Source organism: Typopeltis vanoorti, chromosome 1 (genome assembly GCF_054136105.1).
Source record: "Typopeltis vanoorti isolate ZY-2024b chromosome 1, IOZ_Tvanoo_1.0, whole genome shotgun sequence".
NCBI classification, from domain to species: Eukaryota; Metazoa; Arthropoda; class Arachnida; order Uropygi; family Thelyphonidae; genus Typopeltis; species Typopeltis vanoorti.
This window is the reverse complement of record NC_143549.1, coordinates 18,221,354-18,235,716: the sequence shown is the minus strand read 5'-3', so window position 1 is coordinate 18,235,716 and position 14,363 is coordinate 18,221,354. Positions and strand designations below refer to the sequence as shown.

At 34.5% G+C, this 14,363-nt stretch overlaps 1 protein-coding gene across 5 annotated transcripts in view; it reads right to left on the bottom strand.

Annotated features, from left to right (window-relative positions):
* Fancd2 (Fanconi anemia complementation group D2) overlaps positions 1-14,363 on the bottom strand; it is an 883,021-nt gene that overhangs the window by 741,200 nt on the left and 127,458 nt on the right. For all 5 annotated transcript variants that reach the window (XM_090413132.1, XM_090413256.1, XM_090413216.1 and 2 more), the window contains one exon: positions 7,468-7,523. In XM_090413132.1, the coding sequence (XP_090269258.1) occupies positions 7,468-7,523 (56 nt within the window). The remainder of the gene's footprint in view (positions 1-7,467; positions 7,524-14,363) is intronic.

Below are 14,363 nucleotides of genomic sequence, written 5' to 3'. Positions count from 1 at the left end.
TTCCGGACTGGTAGGCCGGTTCTCCTTGCATTATGACGACTCGAATTTTGAAGACTCAACACTCAGGGTAGCCCCTGAGTTTCAAAACGTTTCAAATAACTTGACAAAAACGTTACAGCCTACATCCATTTCAAGCCATCACATACGTTGGCAAATTCAGCTTATCATTTTATAGTATAGAGTAGCTATAGATTTATTCAATTGATTCCCTGATGTGTCGACTTAGCTCATTCTAATGTCTATTTTCATATTTAATTTACAATCTTCACTAATGTCTTTTCTTGCTGAATTTTATACCAAATTTATTACAGCAGTTATTCAATTTACGAGGGTGGTCTGAAAAGTTCTTGGCCTAACAATGAAAAAACAAATTTATAATTTCAAAATTATTTTTATTTTTCAACATAATCTCCCTTAAGACTAATACATTTATTCCAGCGATGCTCCAGTGCCATTATCCAGTCCCTGCAGTGGTTCTTAGTAACCTAGGATCTGCAAAATATCCCTCTACAGCTGCAATCACCTCTTGATTCGAAAAAAAATTGGAACATCCACTCTATTCCCCAAATCTGGAGAATAGGATGGATGTTCCAATAATTTATAGTGCAGACCCCCCCTTAATTTTCCCATTACCAAAACACCTTTTGTGGGCAGGTGCATTGTCCTGATGAAAGATGATTTTTTTCTTCTGCAAACCAGGTCTTTTCTCATGAAATTTTTCATCTAGTCTGGTAAAAGATCAGAATATTCCCTGGTTATTGTTTTATCCTTTTCAAGATAATTAATAAACAAATGCCTTTAGCATCCCAATACACTGATGCCATGACCTTTCCTGCTGATGGAACCGACTTTGTCTTCTTTGGTGCTGAACAACCAGCATCTGTCTGTTTTGACTGCTGTTTGGATTCTGGTGTGTAATGGTGAGTCCAATATATATTATATACCAAATCACATCCATAGTAATAAATCGAAGCACAAAATCAGTTTTAATTCTTGTTAAAACTCCAAGCACTGTTCAGAGATTTTCATGCGAGTGCGTTTTTGATCTATGCGGGCACACATCTTGCGCAAAACTTTTTCATTTGCAATTCTTCATGCAAAATATATCCTACGCGTTCTTTTGAAATGCCTATAGTCTTAGCAATTTCACACACTTTGACTCGCTGGTCATCCAATACTATACTGTGCACTTGATCAATTTTATTTATTCGTATGGAGTTTCCTCCCTTTTTCTCCCCCCGTCCCTATTGGGGCGAATTGAGTCCCCTCATGGGGGGTTTATGGCTGTAGATCCGTGTGTGTTCACAGGGCCAGTTTGCCTGCTTGCGGGATGAAAAAGCCACATAAACTGGCAGAAAAAACTCTACTGTCTGCAACCAAGACCGGCTAACTTGGCTATGGCTGAGGAAGATCCTCAAATTCCTCACGTCTTTGACAGGAATCGAACCCGGGAGACTTCTTCCCCAATCATATGGTTACGAAGCACACAGCCACTAGGCTAACCGTGCGGACACTTGATCAATGATTTCTGGTGTTGTTACACTTTTTGGACTTCCTTCATGTGGATCATCTTCAAGGCTGGTATATCCATGTTTAAACTCGGCAGCCGATTTCTTAATTGTCGAAAACGAAGAAGAAGAGTGCCCATAAAGTTTTATGAATTTCGAATGAATTTCTTTTGGAGTTAAACCTTCTTTTACAAAGAATTTTATAACTGCACGATATTCAATTTTATCCATTTCAAGGGATACAGACAACACTTTTGCATCAGACAGCTGTATAAAACAAACTACTTGATAGAATGACTTGCAATTTCACATGGATGCTTATGACAGATGCACCAACTTACAAAAAAAAAAAAAAAAAAAAAAGCTCTAGCCAATAGTGTTGCCATCTATAGTTGAGGCCGAGAACTTTTCAGACCACTCTTGTAGTTAAAGAATCTTGCAGACTTGTACTGGATTTATTTAAGAGCACAACATTATCTGCATAAACAGCTGAGATTAACATCTCAATTTTGATATCAGTGTTAATACCACATTTCTTAATAACATGATCGTGCGTGTGTGTGTGTGTGTGTGAGAGAGAGATGAATAACAGTAGAGACAGCTTGTGCCATTGTCTCAACCTGATTTTACATTCACTATCTTCTTTTACCTTATTCAATTATAACTGCTGACTTACAAATCAAATATAGACTATATATTGTTCAATATGTTGTATCAATTACAGCATATAATCTTAGTGTTTTGAACTGCTTTTATCTTTGTACCTTGACATATGCCTAGTCTAGATCTAAAAGCTTACAAATACTTGTTATATTCCTCAGAATTTTCAATTATTGTTCTTAAAGTGATCTTATCCTGATAATCATTATTGGGCCTGGACCCAGCCTGTTCTTGAATTTTGTGAAGTGTCTTCTCTCTCAAGTGTGCTTATGCTTAGAACACTCAGAGAAATTCTAATTCTCCCATTCAGTTTTTTCTTTTTATAGATGAGTACTATGAGCTATTACTCCAATCATATACTCCTCTGTAGTTTGAATTTCACCTTCTGTCCTGGTCTTTTGAGTGCAACAATTGTAAAGATTTTCTATCTTCATCTTTGAGCATTCCTGGGTGAATATCATCTACTCCAGCAGCCTTTTCACAATTCAGGTTTTTGATAGAATTGAGGGAGTGATATGAAGGAACTGAGGTAGAACCATGTAACTTACACATTATTCTATCTATGTATTCCTCACGAAGTGTTATACACATTTTACAACGTTGCTGCATCATTTGCAATCTTCTGAGAAAAAGTCGTTCCCTTTTTGCACAAAGCAGCCCTCAGCTGCAGATATGACTTTGTTGGATTCTGATTATGTAAAGATTAGAGTAATTATTATTTGCTTCAGAATCCAACATGATCTTCCATCACATAGGCTAGACTTGTAAATATTATTTAATGTAATTCACTTGTTTATAATTTAATATTCATATAACTACCTTTAACCTTATTTAATATTTTATTATTTAATCAAAGATATATGTGTTAATAATGAAAAGACTGTATTAAATATTATTAAGTTATTTTATTTATTACTATGTTAATATTATAAAAGTTTGTATTTGATAATTTAACTGCGCATTATTTGAAATGTAAATATTCTTTATTTATTCCTATTTGTAGAAGTTTAGCGTTATGCAATACCTCAATTTTATTATATTTTGTTTTGTTGTCATGGAGACGCATGTAAGTAAGCGAGCGCAAGAATTGGAACACAACGTGAGGAGAAAGTTTATTGAAAAGAGTTTTTAGATCACGAGAACAATTTAGGCAGAAAAAAACAGATATATAAGCGATGAACGCTGGAATTATTAATTAATTAGGAGATTAGAGATTTATAAGAGAGGGATTGGCATTAGGTTGGAAGCGGAGCATTCGGCATTCGAAAATCACACTGCGATAATAGCGAGTCGGCAAGTCACTCAAGCAGCTAAATAAAGTCTACTAGTCGAGAAGCGGTTAGCTTATAAGTTTCAGAATAACAAATAAAGCTACGGAAGATAGCTAAGTGATACGGATAGACTAGCGATTACTTGAGTTGAGATTTAATTTCAGGGCCGACCTTTCAAGGACACACGGAAACTTGAAGTATAGCAGGAAGTAACTAGAGAATAATTAGAGGCAACAGAGTTGTGTTTAATGATAGCGGTGTCAAGAATTATAGTACCTAAAGGATTAAATTGAATGCCGGAGGAATGAACAACTGTGCATATAAAACCTCAAGTTAAGGAATTATTGTATGCTGCCTTATTTCATGACTGATCAGTAGTACTTTATGCAACAACATTTGTTTATGTGTGTAGTGACCGGCGATTAATTCAGTTATTGCTTAGAAGAATTATTTTAATGAGTGCTGTTTACTGTTCAAAGTGTTTACAGTTATAAAAAGTGTTTATATATAAGTAAATAAAGAAGAAAAGATTATCGGTAAGATTATTCCAACCTTAATATTTCTGTACAGAGAAGTGTGTGAGTTTCATCTAAGAATTCCCTGATACTAACTAACTATTGTGGAGAATTAGTCGAAGTGTAAAATTATAAGTGATTGTTTGTGAAGAAGTGTTACTGAACATTTTATTGTATTTGGAATTTAAGGAACTGTGAGAAGACTGTAAAGTAGAGATAACAGAATTACCATTGTCTGAGTTTGCATGACTTTATTATCAGAAAGGCTGAAGTGTTTATAACAACTTATTTAGTATTTTGATCTTAAGTGTATAATTTGTGATTTTAAAATTAAATGTTTGTTTTTGTTTACCTAAAGTTGTTTTTTGCCTGAATCTCTTTTACTGCACCATTCATAAAATATTCGAACCAAAGCGGGTGAATTAAGTTAGTTAAATATACTTGGCCAGTATATATATATATTAAGGAGAAATAGTTGAGGGTTGATTTATCTTCAATTTTTGAACTAATTCAGATATAGAGTGGCGCAGTCTATAAATATAAATTTTCTCTACATTTGTATTAGAAATCAACTAGCAACTATTTTTTTAGGTTAAGAACATCGTGATAACTAAATGTCGGATCCAAAGTACAGATTAAGAAGAACTAGGATCCAACAACTTCATCATCTGTGATCAATTTCGTTCCTTCCAAGTGTCTCTGGAATAAGAAATAGTCAGATGGGGCCAGGTGAATAGGGTGGGTGAGGCAGACATTGAAAAAAGTTGGGTATTGTGTGTTGGTTTCATAAGCAGTGTCAGCAGGTGAGGTCCTGTAAAAATAATATGTCTCTGCTCAGTTTCTCACGGTTCAGTACCTCCTTTGATTCTTTCAGAGCTATTGAATAAACTGCTGCTGCTGTAACATTTTCATCTTTTTTGAGAGACTTGGTAAGGATTACACCATCCAAATCCCAAAAGACAATGGCAAGAACCCTCCCTGCTGACTTTTGGGTTTGGAACTTCTTTGGCTGTGAAGAACCTTTGTGTCTCCAATCCAATGACTGTTGTTTGGTCTCTGGGTCATACTGATGAAGCCAGGTTTCATCAATAGTCACAATATGAGCCAAAACATTTGCACCTGATTTCTCAAAATGACTCAAAATCCCTTGAGATGGCAGCACACATTCTCTCTTTTGTCCACTTCACTGATAACGTCTGCATGTCGAGATGTTGGTGGATAATGACACCAAGCAGTTCCCTGGATATCTCCAGTCTTTACAATGCTTTTGGCTGTATTCGTCTATCATCAATGATCATGGCATGCATTGCATCAATATTTTCAGGCGTAATCTCTGAAAGATCTTCCTGAGCTGGGGACATCTGTTGTCTCAGGATGGCCAATTTTAAACTTGGCCACACATCTGGCAACTACTGGGTATGGTGGGGCACAGTCCCCTAAAGTCTCACATAAAGTGTGGTGAATCTCAATTGTAGACTTTTCTTGCAGCATGAAAAAATTGATGACAGCCTGCACCTCTGTGTCTTCAAACTTCTTCAAAACTTCTGACATGTCTTCCTATATATATTCTAAAAGAAAAAGAACAAATTATTACAATTTAAAGAAAAATGGGGGTTAAAGAGTTTTAAGATATGTTCTTTCTTGTGGTTATATCAGTTACTTTAATATAATTTTTGTTCTAGGTGTTTATTAAAACTTTTCAGCCTCCTCGTATTGTTGACTGCATTCCTCTTAAATATTTTCTACCACTGTTTTGTTAATGATTGTCTCACATGGCAATCGTTCAAAGTAATTACTGAAGATATCCAGAATATCTTTGCCTTTGGTGTTGTCTCATCTCCAATTCCTTTCAAAGTTCTCTTTCCAGCATTTCAAAGTTGTTGTTTTTTTTCACTAGCTTTGCAATCTTCCTGATAATTATATTCTATATTCATAGAAAGGTCTTCTTCTTCCAAGGACTTGTGTTTGGCAATACACATTGAAATCATGAAAGAAAGCTTCACTTTTCTCTCTATTCTCTCAGAGCATAAGCTGACTTACTTACTAGGAACATTTGATATACTTTCTTCTATTCCATGATTGCCTCTAAATCTTGTGACCATCATGAATTTGTTTTTATCCTTAATTACAATTTGACCAAATGTTTCTCTGATTGAATCAATGCTTTCTTCATAATAGTCTACCAATGAAGCTCCAAACTCTGATTCCTATTTTCCTATCATAAATAACTGTTCTGTTCATTATCTAGTATTTATTCATGCAAAAAAAGTTGATATTTTGTAAAGATATCTTAATATTGCTTCTTAAATTGTTAAAAGGATCAATAAGAAAGTCAAGTATGAAAAAAGGAAGTTTTTCTATTTATTAAACAGATATCAGATTATCAACACCTATAAAAACCAGTCGCTAAAGTATCTATCTTTATTTGATCCACCAAGGAGAAAACAAAAAACCAACTGCTCATATTATAGTGAAGAACAAGTTCCCATCTTATAAAAAGATCTTGGTTTAATCAACATGATAAACCTGAACGCTCGGCTTACTGGATTTTTAGAGATTATAAAATTTATTACAGAAAGAAAACTTCTTTGGTATTAAGCCCCATTTGACATGTTACAATATCAAGATAATGAAAATAATTCATAACTAATTTACTCTTCTTGTCTGAATTGTAATGTCAACATCACATCAATTTAAGCATAATAATCTTATTAAAAGATTTTCAGATTCTCCTAGTTTGATTCTCACCTGTTTTCTTAAAAGAGATGACTAATATTTTTTTTAACACTTGAAATACTGTAATACAAATAATTCCAAAATTAATTAGCTGATCTCATAGATTATGATTATATTCTTGAGAGACACTTGTGACATTACTCGCCTTCTACAGATGTCGCTATAAATTTGAACGCCTATTCAAAGCGAATGCTGAGGCCTTACTTACTTCAACATCCTAACTTGAATCAAAATGATTGTATATATATCTTGGTCAAAAATATGGGAAAGTTTAATCTGGATAACACACTAAAAAAAAATTTTTTTTAATTGAGACTTTAATTCTTACATTAGTCTAATGTTATCTTTAATTGAATTTATAAATTAAGATTGTTATATGAAATTGTGAATTAATACCTATAATTTATTCATCACTAATGAAATTTACCTCTCTTTAATGCTTAGCAATGTAACATCATGCGGCTCGTTCTACTTTTGAATGATCAATTGTCTGTATTCTACCTTGTAAAAATTGTTCCTATCAAGCCACTGAGGATAGTCTGTTAGTTTCAGACTGAAATATTTGGCAAACATTAAAATATTCTTGTGTTAACGTGTTTATAATTCATAGATTATGATTTTTTCTACCCTCAAAAACAGACTACATAATACATGCAATTAATAGGAAAGAATACATTTGTGAGGTAGCCTGTGTATGGCAGAGTAGCCTCCCAGTACATACTGAGATTCCATATAAGTGCAATGTAATAATAATAATAATAATAATAGTGTACTTACTGATCACAAGCTGCAAGCTCACCAATTTTTTCTAGGAGGAAACAAGCTAGTGAATGCTATAAAAAGAATTAAGAGGTTATAAAGTTTATAAAAAAATTAATTTAATTTAATAAATTTTCAAAACTAATTATTTTAGCATTAATTCCTCCAATGGTACCAATCATTAAAAAAAAAACATCTTACTCTAATTTTTTAAATTGATTTTTCATTTCTGAATTCAGAAAATCTCCATAATTAGATGTGAATGGTATTATAATACAGAATGTGCAGGCATACCAAGATATGCATATAGAAGGGAATCAAATTGAACCAGAACATATGTTGAACGATTATCATTAAATTCCTTATATATAACTTCAAGGAATGCACAGGATACATAATACTACATGAAAGTTTACATTACTAATTTTCTAACAGCAATTTCCTCCAAATTAATCTATTATCAGGACTCCAGTATTGTCATATCTTATATTTCAGTCTTTTAAGGACTGAGAGACTAACTACATCACACACAAATACACATCTTCTTGGCTTCCTATATTAGGAAATTGTTTGTCTGTAACGTTCTGAAGAGTTTAAAAAGTCTGCCCATCTCCTCCTGGGTCTTCCTCTTGATCAGTGTCCCTTTGGTTTATATTTCCAGAAAATATTTGGCCATCTGTCCTCATTCATTCTTTCTATGTTTTTTTCTAGTTCTTTCTATAGTTTGTGATGCCTTCTGTTATGTTAATTATGGATAATTGTTTTCTTATTTCTTCATTTTTTATCTTGTCTAGTCTTTCGATAGCCTGTGAGCAGTCTTAGGAAGTTCATTTCTGCAGCTTCCACTTATCTTTTATCTCATTCTTCCCGAGTCCATGTTTCACTGACATATTTCAGAATTGTTTTATTTGGGTTGCTGATACTTCAGAAAACAGACATCTGTTTTCTGAAGTAGCTGTTCCAATGACTGCTAGGAATTTTTGCTGTTTATATGCAATGTCAACTTCTCCATTGGGACATGTAATTTCCTCAATATTTAAATTTATTCACTTGTTCTATTACTTTGTTATGGATGACAATTTTGGCATCTTTTAATTTCTTTACCTTGAAATGCTATTGATTTCATTTTATTTATTGAGATTCTCATACTGTTCTATTGTTTTATTCAATACATTTAGATTTTTCTGTAATTGGTCTTCATTTTCAGAAAAAATAACTTGATCATCAGCATTCAAAAGGCTGGTTAATTCTTTATTTCCTATTTTAATTCCTATGATTTTGTTTTTCCTTCACTGTCTTGAAACTTTTTCCATATTATATATTGAAGGGTATTGGTGATAATCCACTTCCTTGAATGACACCTCTATTGGTTTTAATTTTTTCGATTACTTCATTATTAATTTTAATATGGCTTTCTTCCATTATATTTGCTATTGCTTTGGGTGTTTCGAGGTGGAGCTTTCAATTCATTCAGTATATTAATTTTGTTGTGTTGATTTGATTGATGCTTTTGCATAATCCAGGAAGGCCATATATGTTGGCAGGTTAAATTCTATTCTTTTTTCTATAATTTGTTTGAGTGTAAATATAGGATCTGCACAGGATCTTCCTTTCCAAAAGCCACACTGTTCTTCTCCAATAACATCCTCAATCAGCAAGATGAAGACTATGAAAATAGCAGAAAATACTGAAAACATCAACTGCATCCTGAATGGAGAATCTATAAATTAAGTAAAACATTTCAGCTATTTCAATCACAATTTGAGTGAAGATGCCAAATTAAATATGGAAATAGACAAAAGAATTAGCAAAACTACTCGGAAGACAGTCAATTGAATAAAAATATATGATATACAAGACAGCATTAAAACAAATTTTAACTTAAAGATCTGAGAGCTAGTGAAAAATGAAAAATAAATCATTTAATCAAAGATTGGAGACCACAGATATGAGAGCTCTGAGAAGTATAAAGAGGAATGAACAGATGGCATCAATTGTAGAATCATATTAGGAAAGAGGATATTAGGAAGATTCTTCACATTGTTAGCATTCAGGATGTGAGCAGAGCTAATCTTGTGTGATATTGCCATTTAAAACAGAATGGGAGGGGAGAGACTTAAAAAAAAAGGATTTTTTTTTTTTTTAATGACTGCAGGAAAAAGACCCATAGGAAGATTGAAATCTAAGTGGACTGAACAAGTAAAAAGTGCCTCAGAAGACCAAAATATAAGATCCAATGATACTGGAGTAACCAGACTCATTTAAAGAAAAATTGTCAATATGAAGTTGGTAATGATATAAACTGGGGTACTTAAGGGTCAAAGCTGTATAACCGAGAGGAGACCTCCGCATAGCCTTAACAGAATGTGGAGAATGGACCAGGGCTTCTGACCTAATGTCCAATCCTCACCTTCTCATGGTGCACCCTATTAGGTATCTCCCTGGATACTGAACAAAAGAGAATGGACCGGCAATTTGGAATTTAGGCAAACAAATTGTATTCTTATTGGCTTAAAACAAATAAAATGATGGTACAACATGAGAATTTCATGCTGGCTGAGCCATCGCCAGTTAAACAAGGCACATGTTGTTTTCCCAGAGAAAAAGGGGCTAACAGCGAAAAGTCAGATACTGGAACAAATCATGAAACACACACACACACACCACCTCAATATCATCAGAATTCAAGATCAGTACTATCAACAAAAGAAGCCTGAATGGCAAAGAAATGGAGATGGCTGAGGAATTAGATAAGTACCAGATTGACATAATAGGGGTGACTGAAAAAACAAAAAAGACAAAAACTGGTGAGATCTTTCAGCAGTTTTCAAAATGTTCTAAATACAAAATGTTATATTCAGGCAATAACAATCAGGGAAAAGAAGGAGTAGCTATAGTATTCAACTACAGGATAATAAAGTGATCCCAAACTGTGTAAAATTAAAACACCGTTTCACGTCACTGAAGGCAATCTGCATTGGAATGCCACCCGCGTTCCAAGAGAACAGAAAAACTCAATGATATAATCACGTAATCACAAGAAAGATATTTATTTAACCAAATATTTCGGTCTGGAAATAGCAGACCATCGTCTGCTATTTCCAGACCGAATATTTATTTGGTTAAATAAATATCTTTCTTGTGATTACGTGATTATATCATTCAGTCTTATGTCGCAAGTATCCTTAAAACAACAACAGAAAAACTCGGCGCACTTTAAAACCAGTACAGAAAACCTCTCAGTCCAAACATTGACATAATGGTCAGTTTTGATGTCTCCTCCTTATTCACAAATGTCCCACTCAAAGATACCTTAGATCTCATCCAAGTCAAATTTCTTCCCAATATCTCAGCCCTATTTCAGTTTACCATGAACTCAGGCTATTTCATTTGGTAAGGAAAATTCTACAAGCAGATAGAGGGGACAATCATGGGTTCTCCACTCTCTCCACTTGGCCAACTTCTTTATGGAGACTTTTGAAGAAAAAGCCTTAAACTCAGCCCAACAAAAAACCACTGTTTGGTTACGCTATGTTGATGATGTGTTCGCTATTTGGCCACATGGCTTAGATACACTCCACAACTTCTTAACACACTTAAACAATCAACACCCCAGAATCCAGTTCACCTTGGAAAAGGAAAACAACAACAGTCTCCCTTTCCTAGATACTCTGATTACATACACTCTGATAGCATGCCAACCTGATGGATCCTTGGCATTCTCTGTTTACAGAAAACCAACCCATACAGGGAGAATACATTCACCAGCAATCACCCACCTCCCTCACAACAATACAGGATTATAACAATATAACAGGGCTAAATTAATCTGTTCAGATAGGAATACCCTAATTATTGAACTTAAAAATATCCTTAGCACCTTCTTAGCCAATGGTTAAAACTCCCAAAAATCCAGAAAATATTAAAAAATTTTAACCCCCCCCCCCTTCATAACAGAGATTACACTAAATCTATCACCATTCCTTGTATCCCGAGCACTTCTGAAAAGCTAACAAAAATCCTAAAAAAAATATGATCTGACCACCTGTTACAAACCATATAAGAAATTGGCATCTCTTATCTGCTCCACTAAAGACCAGCACTTTCCCTAGACCTACCTGGAGTATACCAGGTCCCTTACAGCTGTAAATTGCCCTACTACGGCCAAACAGGCAGGACAGTTAATATCAGGATATCCGAACATAGTCTACGCCAATTTCACCAATATAGTCACTCTGGACTACTTGCTGACCATGCTCCAGATCAGTGATGTTCAACCTTTTTCATAACACAGCACACCTAGACTAATTATTAAAATTCTGGGGCATACTAAAAATATATTCTTTTAATTTTTTTGATGATCTGGCAAAAAAACAGGCATAATTTTGATTGATTTACACACACAAGAAGATGGAAGACTAGATACTAATAAATAAATGCGCAAATTAAGACATTATTTCTTTCAATTAATTTGTTTTCATAAATCTTGCGACACACCTGAAGACCTCACACAGCACACCGGTTGAAAATCGCTGCTCTAGATACTCGCCACAAAATACACTGGAAGAAAGCCACTTTACTACACTGCAGCAAATATAAATATGAAAGATTGTTCCTGGAATCAGCCTCAGTGCTAAAAAACTTCCCAAACCTCAACAAATTTGGATGCAAGAGACTGCTGAAAAATTTGGGAAGCTTGCATCCTAAGAACATCAGCCCAACAGCCAAGACAACCCAATTTAGCATGCTTTGGAGCACCTATGGGACTCTAGGACCAACTTCAGTTGCCTTCATCAGCCTCACTTGCCTGTTGTTAGTGCCTGCATGCACATCTCACATTTTTATGTTCCAAGAAGATGGCAATTTCCAAGAAGATCTTCTTGGAAATTTAAACATCTTCTTGGAAGAATGTTCCAAGAAGATGTTTAAAGTCATGTGTAACCAACATATAAGTTTATCTACAAGAATATAGAAAGGGTTGCATTCTAAGAAATTCATCATCAAATTCCTGACTTGTACCCTCAAGGGTGTACAGGATATGATAGTACTACATGAAAAATTTACATGATTACTAACTTCCTATCTACAATTTTCCTCCAAATAAATCTGTTACCTGTCAAGACGCCAACATTATGAGATCTTATACTTCTGCCTTCTAAGGCACTTTTTACTGCATCAATCCACCTATATTGGTTTTCCTCTGAGTCTTTTTCCTGCCAACCTTGCAGAGAACACTTGTTTTGCTAATCTTTCCTCTCCTATTCTGTTTAAGTGACCATATCTCCTCCCGAGATTAGCTCTGCTCACACATTCCTGGATGTTAACAATTTCAAGTTCTCTCCTATTATCTTCGTTTTTAATATGAAATTGTCAATGATGCCATCTGTTCATGCCCCTAATCTTTCTTAGGACTCTCATATCTGCAGTCTCTATTCTTTGGTCAAGAGTTTTACTTCTAACACAATACTCAGCTTGGTTTGAACACTGTCTTGTATACAGTTAATTTAGTGTTTTGACTAATTTCTCTCTTTTTCCATATAAATTGATTCGCTTGACTTTCTACCATACCAGCTTTGTTGATTCTGTTGTCTATTTTCATATTTAATTTATCATACTAGTGGTGGTGGGTGGTAGATGGCATTGGTGTATATGGTGAATTGAGTGGTGGAGACAGAGAGACGTAGAGTAGGTATCATCCCTCGATGAGTCTTTGTACTCCCTGGAGGTGTCACATAATAATAATCTTCACTAAAAATCGTGCCTAAGTAGCTGAAATGTTCTACTTGTTCTACAGGTTCTCCATTCCTGATGCAGTTGATATTTTCAATGTTTCTGCCTATTTTCATTGTGTCTTGTTGTTGCTGATTTTCATATAAAATTTATTACAGAAGTTATTCAATTTAGTCAGGGAATCTTGCAGACTTGTACTGGATTTAATTAAAAATGTAACATCATTTGCATAAAGCCAAGAGCTAAGATTAGCATCTCCAATTTTGGTATCAATTTTAATATTGCTTTCCTTCATAATATGATCCATATAGATAATGAATAACAGAGGGAACGATGCATATCCTTGTCTGACACCAGATTTAACATCAAACCATCTTCCTGTACTTCCTTTGATTCTAAATGCTGACTTACAACTCAAAGACCAAGTATTGTTTGATATAATGCTCCATTGACATTGTATGACTGAAGCATTTTGAATAGCTTTTCTCCTGGCACCTTGTCATATGTGTTTTTGCAGGTCTACAAAACTTAAATACAGATCTTCGTTATATTTCCACAATTTCTCTACCATTTGTCTTAAAAGTAAAAATCTGATCCTGACAGCTTCTATTTGGCCTGAATCCAGCTTCCAGCTTGTTCTTCACCAAGCATCCATTTTGACCATTCCACAAGTATATGTGTGTAAATATTGCCAGTAACGCTTAGTATGGAAATACACTTGTAATCCTCACATTCAGTTTTATTTCCCTTTTTTTGTATATGGATACTATCAGAGCTCTATTCAAATCATCTGGAATTCATCTCTCTGTCCAGTCCTTCTGAACTATGCAGTGCAGCCTCTGCAAGACACTTATACCTGCATGCTTGAGCATTTCTTTTTCACTCCAGCTGCCGTTCCACATTTCGGGATTGTGATGGCTTTTTCTACTTCGAGCATGGTTTTCCTGATTGCATGCCTGTTGACTGTTTTTTTACCATTGTGCTATCGCTGCTTGTTTCATTTAGCAATTTTTCGAAGTAATTACTCCATACTTCAAGGATATCTTTTTCTCCAGTGCAAACTGGAGAAAAAGCATGTCACCTTTGTCATCTCTAATTCCTTTTACAGCACTCTTTCTTCCATTTCTAGCTTTTTCAACAACCACCAAAATATCTTGCCACTTTCTTGATATTTTTTTCTATGT